Here is a 13383-nt window from a genome sequence, read left to right as displayed (position 1 = left end):
AGTCTTCACCTTCTGGGGTTGCAGCATGGGTTCACAGATGAAAGGAGAGAGAATAACAGGGTCCCAGCACCAGGTGGGTAGAACCTCAGAGGCCTTGCTCAACTTTCTAGTGTTTGCAGCTCTCTACAACATTTTTGCCAAATAATTAGTGTAACTGAACCCTTTCAGTGATAGAAAACTCATTTCTTCTATGGCATCTCATAAAGCTGGATAACATTTCCAATTATAGCCCTCCCCAAGACTCTCATTCTAACCTTTGTGCACTAACTAGTTCAGCCATCAACACAGCTGCCCTCCACTCCGCAGTCCCCAAGAACCTCTGTGTTAGAGATGAACTTTTATACAGTGTAGGGGGTTTTACAGTTTTGGAGGCCTGTTTTTGTCACTTAGGGAATCTTTTTTCTCTGTAGATCTTTTTTATCTCCAAATATCCTTATCCAGTTGTCTTTAACTGTGACTATCCACTAGAATTAGGGACTTAAAAAAATCCTGGGGCCCAAACCTTCTTGAATCATACCCTCTGAGGGTAGAACCAAACCAGTGGTGTTTTTCAACCTCCCTAGGTGATCCTGTTTTTTAGCCAAGGTCAAGAACCACTGTCCTACTCCCTGAACCTGGTTAACTTCTTGAGGGTTATGGCATAGAATTGGAAATCATTTGAATTCTGACTCTACCATTTAAGCAATTCTCTGTTGTTTTCTTATCTGCTTTGTGGGGATAATAGTACCTACCTCAAAGAGTTGTCGAAAGAACTACATGAAAACAAATGTAAGTCTGGAAGAGTCTCTGTCATGTGGTAGGTTTAACTCATGTGCCTAAGACAGGGCTTGGCAAATGGTAACATAATGTTTGTGTTCTTGCCATGAGATAGGCAGCATTAAGTAATTTACATGTGCAATTTGATATATTTTGTGGCATGGAAGATCTGATGTAAGAAAAATGACACAAATGGAATGTGTCTTCAGGATGTCTTTACCTGGCAGAATATATGTTCCAAACTACCCACTGCATTCACACCCTGGTGAACTCTCCAGTACCTCTTGTCATCTCATGTGTCTTCTTGCCTCCTCTCAAAACCTTTTCCAAAGCTCTATACAAGTTCCATACATGTCAAGACAGGTGGCTAAATTAAGACCTCCTCAATGGTCAGTCCAATATCTTGTTGCCCCTTGTCAAGCCTAGTGCCTTTTAATGAGTTACGCTGATAAAAGTTGCCCAGTTAAGTTCTTTGTGGAATGACTAAGCTGATTAATCTGGTAAAAGACTATGCTAATACAATTATGGGAAAGAAATGGAGAAAGACTGAGTTTATATGAATGGTGGGGATGTGAGAAAATTATTTTACAGGCAGGGGTGGGGAAGCTGTCACCTTCTGATTTCAAGAGGGTTCTTTTTTTAAGCACCAAAGGATGGAAGAAAAGCTTCATACTTCTTTGCTGAACCCCTTTTAATAAAAGGACTTGTTCTACAAAATTTGGATTAAGTCAAGAGGCTGAAGTCAAGGATCCAGAAGGCCACATGTGGCCCCAAGGCGAAAGGTTCCAGCACTCTTCATGTGTCGTGAATTTTCACAATCATAGGCGGTGGATACTCAGCTAATACCTTACTGAATAACAAATCACCCCAAACTTAGCCTCTTAAAGTAATGATTATTTTGCTTTTGAATTTGTAATTAGGTGGTTGCACAGTAGGGACAGCACCTCTCTGTTCCAAGATAGCTCAAGGGGGGATGGAGTATGGTTCCTTGAGATGGTTCACTCTTGTCCTCCCAGCCTTAAGGAACCACATGGGTAGCCTAGGTTCCTCACTCACAGCCCTAGGCTGGCTCTGGTTTGGACAGGGTGGAATGGAAAACTCTGGCCATGAAAATACAGTTCTCCATCTCAGCCTCTCCACTCCCTATTCTAAGGGGAGCCGTGTCTGTGCTTGGGGAGAAGCCAAGCCAAGCAAAAGATTTCAACAGCGAACGGAGGAAACACACCCACTGAGGTTCTCATAGCAACATAATCACGCACAGGCAGCAGCCTATTTCGGTGGGAGCTTGCTTCAGTTCCCCTCCTCCCTGGTTAGTCACGGAGTGGATGCACAAGCAGAAGCAGTATGGGGTGGGGGCAGAGTGTTGGACCGAAAGTCGGAGGCTGGGAAGCCGGGTCCTCAGCTTGCTGTAGGACCACAGACAAATATCCTCTTCTCTCTGATTTTGGGGTCCTTATCTGTAAAAGAAGAGGATTGGACCAAAGACCCGTGAGGATTCTTTCTTCTCTGATTTTCATTGTATACACACCGAGCCTCTTTATGGTAGGAGATCAGACATCTGATCATTTCAGGATCTTTTGTCTCTGAGAAGATGCTTAAAGAAAAGGGGTTTCCAGAGGGTAAAAGTCATTCTTTAAGTTTCTTGCTACATTTTCTTTCATCCTCTCATCCTTCATCCTCCCTTCTCTCCCTACCCCTCCCTTCTCACCTCCACTTAGTGCCCTGTATCCTCCCCTTCTGTGGACCAAGTGATGGGTGTATCTTTAGTACTGAGTACTGTTCTGGCCCTTTCCTTCAACGGACTCTGGGGTTAGTTGAGGACAGTCAGGCTCACACTTCCTGGATGTCAAAGGTGATGATGAAAGCAAAGAGGGAGTTTAGACCGATTTCCCCCACTAGGTACAGAGATGAAGTGAATAGAGCCAGGATGCTCAAGGAGTGTCTTTTGGGTCCCTGTCCTTGACATGTTCGCTGAAAGCTCTAGAGTCCAGCTGTTTGAAGGAGTGGGGCTGAGTGTCCTGATGCAACAGGAAAGGCAGAGTAGGGGTGCCCCCCTTTTGTTCTATCTCCCACCCTGACAGATGGCCAGTAAGACAGAATCAGGAGCTTTCGAAGTGAAGACAGGAATGCATTGTATAAAAATTCACACCCCCTGCTGCCGCCCAAACTCCCTTAAAAAAGGATCAAGAGAACCCTAATGGGTATGCGACATCCTCCCTTTCTCCCATAAAAGGGACTTTAAAATCTGGGGAGGGGGGAGGGGTGAGGAGAGAGAAACGTGTGGGCAGGGGGCTACCGGGGAAGACTGGGGTAGGGGAGCACGACTTTGGTCTCATCCATTCCACTCTCTCCCACCCTCTTTCCCAAGCCGCCTCTGGCTGCCGCCTTTGCCCCACCCTCTCATCCTGACAGGGGCTTAGAGTCCCCGGAGCCGTGGACGGGGCGAGTGGGAGAAAAGGATCAATAATGATATACCATACATGGTCCTAGAGTTGAAGGAGTTAAGGACCCTCCCCCATCCAGACACCGATCCCTCCGTTCCCCAAACAGGAATTCGCCAACGAAGGATTCAAGCATTGACTAGGAGCAGGAGAGTTGGGGTGAGGAGGTTTGGGGTGGGAGCGAGGTAACCGTGGCCCAGTCTTGCCCAGAGGTCGCCCTAGTTTGGGAGGACGCGAACTGGGTCTAGACCTACCGAAGCCTTGCCCCGGCACCTGCTTTCTCCGAGCCCCCCGCGCGTCCCCGCAGCATCAGCGCAAGTTGTGCGCAGCGCCCGGGAGTGGAGGCGGCCAAGAGACCCTCGGAAACTGGGGGAGGGGGCGGGCCCGGGGGCGCTGGGGGCCCTCGGTCCGCGCCCGGCAGCCGCCTGCTCTGCCGAACCTCCTACCCCGCCCCCACTCACCCGGCTCAGCCCCTAGGAGAGACGCGCAGGAAGCGTGTTGCTTCGCCCAGCCGATCGGCAGAAGTTGAGAGGAGTTGGTGGCTGCCTCCAGCCGGCCGGACTTTGCGAGCAGCCGGGAGAGGAGCCGCCGCGCTGCCGCCACCGCCGCGGAGCCTTCGGGGCTGCTTTCCTCCAGCTCAGCCCGCAGCGCGGGTGGAGAGGGGCGGGAGGGGGTCGGGGGACGCCAGAAGAACTTGAAACTGTGTGAAGGAATCTGAAGCAGATGAGAAGGGAGGAAAATAAAACAAAGTGGAGACTGCAGAAAAGACTCAACCGTGGTTGATTGTATCGGCTGACGCTCCAGCAGAGGGGCTGGGTTGGATTTTTTTCTCCCATTCTCTCGCTCTCTCTTTTAAAGCTACACCAGCTCTCTCTCTTTCTCTACTATCTCTATCACCAAACCCTTGCTGGCTCTTATGGGCATGAAACACTCCTCCCGCTGCCTGCTCCTAAGGAGGAAAATGGCGGAGAACGCTGCTGAGAACACCGAGGTAAGGAGGCGAGAAAGCCGGGGCTCTCGGCGACCCCGCCACCCACCCGGACCACCGCGCTGTCTCCGCCGCCGCCGCCACCGCTGCTGCTGCTCAGCGCCTAGTGCCGAACTTTCCCCAGCTCCATCCCGCTTGCTTCAGCCGGCCGAGCGTGTGTGTGTGTGTGTGTGTGTGTGTGTACGTGTTGGTGGTGGTGGCTGGGGGGGAAGTTCATGTCTCAGGTCCCCTCCCTCTTGAAAACGCACAAGAGTCGCTCTCACTCCCACCACCCTCTCCTGCCACCCGCTGCTCCCTTCTCCATCCCCCCAAGTCCCAAACCCTGGGCAGCCGCGCTCCCTTGCCCTCTCCTCTGGGCTCCGTTAGGGCTCCCAGTCCAGGCTTTGTGCAGAGCTGGGGAGGATGATCCTGGGGCCAGGTCTGTACCCTGCAGCGCCTTGACCATCTCCTGCTGCTGCCTCACATTTACCCTTCAGGCTCGAGTCAGTCCCTGAGCTCTCAGTCCCCGCAGCAGCGCTGAGAGCTCCTGGCCGCGGGGGCCGAGCCAGTGGTAGGACTTGGGCACCTCCAAAAGACCCCCTGGCCCAGATCCGAGCTGGGGAGAAGTCTGCAATCCTCGGATGTTAGAGCCACCTCGGGGGCGCTAAACCTGCGTAGGGCGCGCTGGTCGCGGCCACTTTCAGCACCAGGGACAGCGCCCGCTCTTGCCGCAGCCAAGCCTGCGCGGGTGGTGGGGCTGCTCTCCGCCGGCTGCAGAGAGAAATGGGTCTGCAGCTTCTTGTCCCGCAGGAGGAGAGGAGGTCGTTCTAGCTCCGCAAATTGGGCTCTTGCCCCTCCGCCGTCGGCAGTCCAATAGCCGCCCTTTCTCGACTCTCCAGCTGGCCCTGAGCCTCAGAAAGCCCTACTGGGCTTTGCGTCCCAAGCCCAGAGGCTGTGTTTCCTTGCCTCGCACTGACCCTTGCTGTCTGTACTACTGGACTATTCCGTAGACTCTGGGCACCTGTAGTCACGAAAGGGATCGGCGTGGGCTGCCCCCTTACCTTCCTGGAAAAACGGTGCGCCGAGGTGGGGGCGGAGTGGGGTATGTGTGTGAAGATCATCCCTTACTCGGTGGCAGGAAAAAGACACAGAGAGCAAACTCCCAGGCTCTATTAATAGCTGGGAGTCTGGCGTGGCTGCCGTACATCTCACATATGGTTACCCATATGCAGCAGGCGGGTGGGGGTGGGGGTGGCGCGGGGATTGACCCTCCGTGTTGCCGAATACCAGAGGGTGTAGAGACCCTGATCTTCTTTGGAGGTCTTAAGTCTGCAGCTAACCCCTACTCCACAGCGTAGTCAGCAACGCTTTAAACATCTCTATTCTCTGAGAGACTAGAAGCAGCGTGCAGCTGTCGATTTCGAAACATACACGCTCTGGGTCTTGAAAGCAGTGGGGCATTCAGTAGCTACTGCTGTCTCCTTGAGTTAGGGCAAAGGCGGAACGCGTGCTGTCCCCTCACCACTTCCTCTTCCCCACCCCCCACCTGACAGCAGACGTTCAGATGATCCTAGTGCAAGGCGCCTGGCTTCCCGGCAGAGAGCCAACCTTACCAATCCCCTCGCCCTCCGCCCTTGGATAACCCATCGGCAGAAAAGGTTTCTAAAAATAGCTCAGTCTCAAGGCCGCGCTTGTGTAAAGTGTTGGGCGAGCGGCACGCAGCAGTCCCTGCAGCCAGGTGGCTGGAGCTCTGGAAGCAAGAAGGCACCTCCCCTTTTATCACCTCCCTCCACCCCCAGCTTGTTTTTCTTAAAAAAAAGTTTTTGTGGGTCCCTTCCCACTGTACCCCCGCGGTTGTGCGGAATCAGGTGCAGACCCTTGCCGGGTTCCGCAGTGTGCAGTGGCGGCTGCTGGGCTCCCAATCTCAGCGAGGGTTAAAGGCGTCCGGAGCAGGCAGAGCGACCAGCGCCAGGCTATTTTTACTTGCTTCCCCCGCCGCTCCGCGCTCCCCCCTTCTCAGCAGTTGCACATGCCAGCTCTGCTCAAGGCATCAATGAAAACAGCAGTAGAGGCGGCCCAGCTCTAGCAAGTAAAAAAAAAAAAAAAAAAAAAAGAACCGCCACGCGCTGTGCTGGGCACAAAAGAGGGGGAGGGGAACAAACCTAGTTGCGGATTCTTGGAGCAGAGTGAGTCCTGGTGGGGGGTTCAGTTGTTGGCAACTTCCTTTGAGAAGTGGTGGCACCCCAGACTTGGTCAAACGTGCCCAGAGGAGGCATCCAGGCAGCGTGACGAACACTTGGTTTTCCTCCAGGAACTGGCTGTTTTTGGAATAAGCCAGGGCTAGAGCAGTACTTCCAAAAGTGGGGTATTGTGGGTTTGCCTGCATTTATGGTGGGAGAGAGAGAGAGAGGCAAGAGCCCACCTCTGTGTATGTGTGGGTGAGTGGTGGTGACGGTGGTAGTGGTCCTTGTTCTTAATTCAACACATCTTTATCAAGCACTGACTCTGTACGGGGGAATAACTAAGTATTCTAAATTCCAACATGAGGACCAACTGGTCTCTGCCCTCGAGGGACTCACCGTCTGGTGGACAATTGTGTGAGCTAATCCCGAAGCCACTTTTCCTGCTTTCTGTGGGTGTTGTTTGCAAGTTCTGAATCTCATTTCATCCTCACAGTAATCCTGTGAGGTAAGGGAAGGTTAGTATTCATTTCTTATCATCATTTTATATTTATCCTACACCTGAGGCTGAGGCCAGGGCTGAGGTCAAGCAATGCCTGAAAGTCATCTTGTCAGTGAAGTCTGCCTTGAAACAGATCCCCCCCTTCTGATTCGTTGCTCTTTGCCCTACCCTTGCTATTTCTAAAGAGATGCCATGTGTGAATGGGAGTAGATGAGAGGTGGGAGGAGAGGAATACTTTGGAAGGGAGCGATGCAGTGGCAGGGTAGGCAGGCGGGTGGAGGAGGTGCTCTCTCACAAGGTAAAGACAGGGAGAGATAGTCCAGCCTTTGGGCAGGATGGAGAAAGTGAGGAATAAGAGTACTTTTATTGCCACCAAAGGTCCCTTCACAAAGTGAAGTATCAAGGTCATAGGCTTGGTGGGCACAGCTGGCACTGGGTGGCCTTGGGTGCACTCTTTAACCACTTTGACCTCAGTTTCCTTCTTGGTCAACTTGAGTTGACTGTCCTTATGGAATAGGGTAGGCATAGGGTATCAGGAAATGCCAGGACAGCCCCTGGCACATGGTAAACACAGTAGTGTCAGTTCTATGTGGTGTTAGTTCTAGACGTGCCTCTCTTCCTTGGCAAAGGGCCTCACCCCTTTCCCTCTTCCCACCTCACTGTTGGCCTTTTCTTCTCCCCTGCTCCCCAGGTGTCATCTGAGACCTCCTGTGTCTTCTGAAATGTGTGAAATCCTCTAGCCCCATTCTCCTTTCCAGCCCACTCCAGTGCCTGAGCTGGTCATCTCATCTCTGCCTCTGTGGTTAGTGCCTCTGAACTGTTGGTCTTCCTCTGTAGTCCAGCCTCATCAGCACTATTGTACTGGATTGGCTTCCAGAAGCAGAAATCTGCTCATGATCAGACTTGTCTAAAAACTTGGGATGTTGCCCTGTTGCCACAGAATAAAGCCTGATTTCCTACCGTATCTTACAAGGCCCTTTAATACCCACCCCATGCAATTCTCTGAAGAGATCACTGACTTCATACCTGACCACCGTTGTGCACCCTTTAATGGTGTTGCTCTTTTCCTCTTCTTTTTTCTGGAAAAAATATCTTCCTCAGCCTGCAAGACCCAGCTCAAATGTCACTTCCTCTGGGCAGTCTTCCCAGATCTGCCACACATCCTCTCTTCCCAGGGAGACTGATGGCTCCTTCTTACACGTTTCTATCACCCATCCCTCACTTTTCCTTTTGGAAGATAAGGGGCTTTTTATATGTCTGTTTCTCCAGTTAGATAATGAACTCTGTTTTTGGTATCGCCTGTTCTTAGCACCGTGTCTGATGCACAGTAATAATAAATGTTAATAAATGTTGGCTGAATTGATCCATGTGATCGTGAATAAGCTCTTGAGAATTCTAGGTTTTAGTTACTCATAGCTTTCTGAAAATTGAGATTTCTATCTTCCACCCCTTTGCCGCATTTACATTACTGTGAACCTTTAAAACTCAAAATGGGTAAAGATTCTGGGACTCAGGGTGCTGCAGCCACTCAAAGCATGGGTACCTTTTGGTAATCTGTAACCCTATTCAACACTCAGTAATTGCTGACTCTTGCTATGGGGTGTTCATCTGGATAGCAGTTAAAAGGATTAATCACAATGCCCAATTATGAGCTGGTGGGGATGACTGGGCTCTGCTGCACTGTTGCTTGCTTTACTGATTCTTGGTGAAATGCATTATTTATGGTGATGAATCTCTGATTGGGGTTTTTTATCACCTCAAAGGAGAGCCTCTAGGAGTGGAAAAACAGTTTTAGCTAAGAGTCATTTTTGGAGACTGGTTTTTGAACGTTTTGTTGACTTGCTGGCCAGGGAGAGAGAAGAATTATGGGTTGGGAAAAATCCTATGATATGGCCGCGGCATTAGGGGTTGCAATGAGTTATAGGGATAACTAAGTGGACTTCCTTCACGGTGTATCTTGGGGGTTTGGGCTAATGGATCCTTCTTCTCAGGAAGGTTAATTTCAGTTGACTGTGTGGTCCAGTTACATAAAGGTTGAGGACGTAAGGAAGAGGGGCAAGCAGAGGCAGGCCTCAGGCCCACTTCTCTGAGGATGGTCTGCAACTGTGTGTCTTTCTGAAGACTCTGGACATTAACTAACAACAGGGGCTCTGGTGCCAGACTGCCCAGCTATAAATCCAGCTCTGGATTTACTAGATGTATGGCTATGTTGAACAGTTGCTTAATCTTTCTGAGCCTCATAAAATTGTTGATGATTAAATGAATCAATTCATACAAAGGAATTAGGACATTGCTTTGTATATGACGAGCACTCACTAGGCATTTATGATAATTACCCTGCTGACTTTTAGGAGTCTTGCCAATAAAGTGCAAACTGGATGAATTCTCCCACTTCCTCATTTCTCCAGCTCCAATAGCCCTTAAAAGCTTAGTCCTCCCTTGGTGATCACCGATTTCTGTCCCTCAGAGAGCTCAGGAGAATTAAGAAGATATCCACATATTTTTTCCCCCCTGGAAAATTTGGTTTTTCAGAGAGTCCTAAATTGGCTTTTGGCTGTCAAAGAGGGTGAAACACAACACTCCTGTCTCCAATTCAGAGTGGGTTTCATTTCCTCCTCTTTGCTAACTGCTATGTGAAGTGATTAGCACATACCAGTGTGGAACATGCAAAAATCTGTAAAAACAGTCCTTACACCTTGGAGTCGATGCTGCCAACAGGGGAAAAATGGGCAGCATGAAAATATATGAACTGCCAAGGTAATTGCAAGCAGCTACCACCGCGTGTGTGAGGAGGAGGCAGGTGGTGCTGTTGTGAACTGGCTTGGTCACGGGATAGAGGGAGCCCAGGCAAGAAGGAGACTCCAAAAGATTGTCCTTCTGTCTATGCTTCTGCCTCTGAGCACACTTAACCCAGGGTGTGTAGTTGGCCACTTGGTCTCTTGTTAAACAGCTTCAGAGAAGGCAGGTTCCCCAAACTTCTCTAGCATTTCTGTAGTCAGGAAATTCTTCTTGAAGTCTGAGCTTAATCTCTTCAATCACAATTAGAGTCATCTCTGTTTACATTCTTCTAAAAGGAGATGAAAACTGGCTGGTTACCTTTCCATTTCGGGTGGTATTAGGCTATCTCCCTTTCTTTATTAGTTGTTTTCGTTCCAAATGATTCCAATCCCTTTCTCTGGCGTTTGGGTATTATCCTTCTAATAGGAGTATTTAGGAGAGGAGTGTTTGAGAAAATTTGCCTCCAATATTATTCAGCCAAAAATATACAAAATATCCGCCAGGATATTTCACACATCAAATGTCTTTTCTTACTTCGCTTGTTATAAGAATTCCCTCAAGCATCACAGCTCTTCCCAGATTTGTAATGGGTAACCCATAAGAACAGATCTCGTTTTAAAGTGTAATTTTATAAGAGCAAACAGCTTGATATGCATATTTTCATAAAGTCATAGCATCTTAGAGCTGGGTTGAGGCTCAAATCATTTAAACCAGGAGATAGGACCACTTGTCCAACATCACAGAACTCTTCAGTGTTGGTGTTGAGACCCTGTGAACCCCTAGGCCTGTGCGATTTATGCCTCTCTTACATGGAGCACCCGATTTATTGTTTCTTTCTTTCTTTGTTTTTGGTGCTAACTTTCTGGTGTATCCTGATGTAGATGATCTCAAACCATTGTCTCTCGACCTGGAAGCTAGAAATTGTGTATAACGAGAGGTCCCTCTTTTTCATCGCATCTAAAATGCTCATTTAATGTATTTTGTCACACGGAACACCATGAGGTGCTTAGTGTCCCATTGTACAGATTAACTAACGGCAGCATAGAGAGTGTTACTGGCTCAAGATCCCACTGCTAGTAAGGAATAGACTGGCTTTCTAGCCACCAAAGCCTTCTTTTTCCCGTCCTCTAGACTGTGAAGGCAGGGGAAGGAGCAGAATAGAAACTTAAAATGTGAAGAGAAAGAACGGAGAAATTAACAGGAGAAATGTGGGGTGGTGAATTTTCTTTTCTTTTTTTTTTTTTTATTGAATGGTAACTACGTATATTAATGCACTTCTGGGGTACAGTGTGGGGTTTTCACACACAATCCAAAACACTTCCATCAAACTGGCTAACATAGCCTTCATGTCATTTTCTTAGTTATTATTTTAAAACATTCACATTCCGCTTGGGGTGGTGAATTTTCAAGAAACCTAAGAAGACAAACCAAACCCACTTTCCTTTTCCCAGACTTCTGCCACCATCTTGCCATCTTTCCTTCCCCAGTTCTCAATACTTATGCCCTATGCATGACAGGTACCTCACGTCTCCTTTGCCTCCAAGACATCCCTATCCCCGGAGTCCCAGCTGGCAGGCCAGGGGAAAACACTTTTGTCTAACATGTACACCTCTTCTGGAAGCTTGACCCAAGGCCATCAGTGTTAAATTTGGATTCTCTCATCCAGCTCCTTTATTGTGATAAAATCAACACTAAAGACTTCAGCACAGGAATTTCATTTTTTAAAAATTTATTTTTGTAGTTTCATCACCTGTATTACTTTCCCTAATGTTACTCTTAAGAAATTCCCACCAGCTGGGTGGCTTAAAACAACAGAAATTTATTCTTTCCCCAATCCCGGAAGCCAGAAGTCTGAAATCCAGGAGTCAGCAGGGTTGGTTCCTTCTGTTGGTTCTGGGGGAAAATCTGTTCCTTGCCTCTCTCCCAGCTTTGGGCAGTTGCCAGTTATGCTTAGCATCCCGTGGCTTGTAGAGCAGCATCCCGATATCTGCCTTCATCTTCACATGGCATTCCTCCCTGTGTGCGTGTGTGTCTCTGTGTCTTCTCTTATAAGACAGCCATCAGGTGGCATTAGGGGCACCCTACTCCAGTGTGACTTCTCTTTAACTCACCTGTAAAGATCGTATTTCAAAATGAGGTCCCATTCATAGGAACCAGGGGTTAGGACTTCAACGCATCTTTTTGGGTGACTCACAAATCACCCAAAACAGCACCCGTTACATAGACAACGGCTGACATATAACTGAATGAAAACACAAATAGACCTCAGAATAGTTGTGAAGCCAACGAAAGAGTCTGTCTGTCCCTTATCTTTCCTGCTGCTCTCTCTGCTGTACACCTGCCACTGCCTTCCCAGGTCTGTATCGTGGCCTTTTCCCTAAGCAGGAGCAATAATTATAAAAAAATTTATCATTTTTCACGTCCATCTTATGGGGTGGGCACGGTGTTAGCCAATTCATAAGCATTGCTTTATTTCATTTGCACAGCAACGCTACAAAGCAACTCTTATTAATTCCATTTTGCAGTTGAGGGAACTAACATTATCTTACCTAGATAGTAAGTGGCAGAGTTGGAGTGTTCTCAGCTGTCCATGTGGCCTCTCTCCTCTCTTTTATCCATACTTCCCACCTCAGTCTTGTCCTTCCTTTTGCTCCATACCAGCTCCTTTCCACTGGGAGACATGGGGAGGTACTGATAAGCTTCTATCTGTGGGAAATGGCACGGAAGCCACTGGAGCTTGTGGCCCTGTTGTAGCAGTAGGCTTCTCCCAGGGAATTTGCTTTGTAGTTGTCAGAGGAATTATTTTAGTGGTAGAATTGTGAGCCTACCACCAGCTTATTTGAAGGGCTATCCTGGAGGACAGGAGGGACACTGAACAATTAAGCCGGGATGGGTGTTGACTTCTTGGCCTAAGGCAGTTTCGTGTAGAGGTTAAGTGTGCGGGTTCCAGGTCTGTTTTGCTGGGCTCCTGGCTCAACTGTGCTGCTTTCTCGCTTACTGAACTTATCTGTGTTTGGGTTTTATCATCTATGACATGGGTAAGTGTACATTGTCCCGCAAGGATATTTAGAGGATTAAGTGGGTTATTTCCCATGAAGCATACCTCTGGCGAATGGTAAATACTCACAGAAGATTAGCTATTATTAATAATCTGGGCTTATCTGGCAGTGTCCTAAAGGGAGAGCAGAGAAATGAAGGGCCTTTTGGGTGGCAAAATGTCCCTGGAAGAGGCCAGAGCAGAGCAGCCCAGGGAAAGCCTATTTGATTGGGGCAATTCATTCTCAGCCAGCCTAGAAAGAGCCAAGAAAACAACTGAGGATAGGACTCTTTAGCACCCCTGCCCAGGGGGCCACTAGCCCCCAGGTGAAGAGCCCCAGTTATAGGAGGGACAGGAATTCTCTGTGACTTATTGGCTACCTATCCCAGCTCACACTTAGCTCTGGGGTCTACAACTCAGGTGTCTGGTAACTTGTATAGAACGGAAGTGAAACCTCATGAGTCCTTACAAATGTGAGAGCCCTGGGTCATGCACAGGATCAGCTGTACTAGACGGCAGACTTCCTAAGTGCAGGCTCGGTGTTGCAGGCTTCTTGTGTCCCCAACCTCCCATCCTTGTTCCTGGAGAGAGCTCAAGTCCTACTGGTTGATTATTGGGTGGTGACTTTTCCCACATTCCTACTGAGAGAAACTGAGGTGGTGGGGAAGGAGAGAGAGAAAGAGAGGAAGAGAGAGAGAGAGAGAGAGAGAGAGAGAGAGAGA

The 13383-nt window shown here is 48.8% G+C and overlaps 1 protein-coding gene across 2 annotated transcripts in view; it reads left to right on the top strand.

Annotated features, from left to right (window-relative positions):
* PRMT8 (protein arginine methyltransferase 8) overlaps window positions 1-13383 on the top strand; it is a 197804-nt gene that overhangs the window by 104071 nt on the left and 80350 nt on the right. The window contains exon 1 of one of the 2 annotated variants that reach the window (XM_003796431.3): window positions 3345-4188. The exons of the other annotated variant lie outside the window; for it this stretch is intronic. Coding sequence (XP_003796479.1) covers window positions 4114-4188 — 75 coding nt within the window. The 5' untranslated portion in view covers window positions 3345-4113. Of the gene's footprint in view, window positions 1-3344; window positions 4189-13383 lie in introns of those variants that run through there. 2 annotated transcript variants of the gene reach the window in all.

This window comes from Otolemur garnettii, unplaced genomic scaffold (assembly GCF_000181295.1).
Source record: "Otolemur garnettii isolate 467f Iridium unplaced genomic scaffold, OtoGar3 scaffold00104, whole genome shotgun sequence".
NCBI lineage: Eukaryota > Metazoa > Chordata > Mammalia > Primates > Galagidae > Otolemur > Otolemur garnettii.
This window is presented reverse-complemented; position numbering and strand designations above follow the sequence as displayed.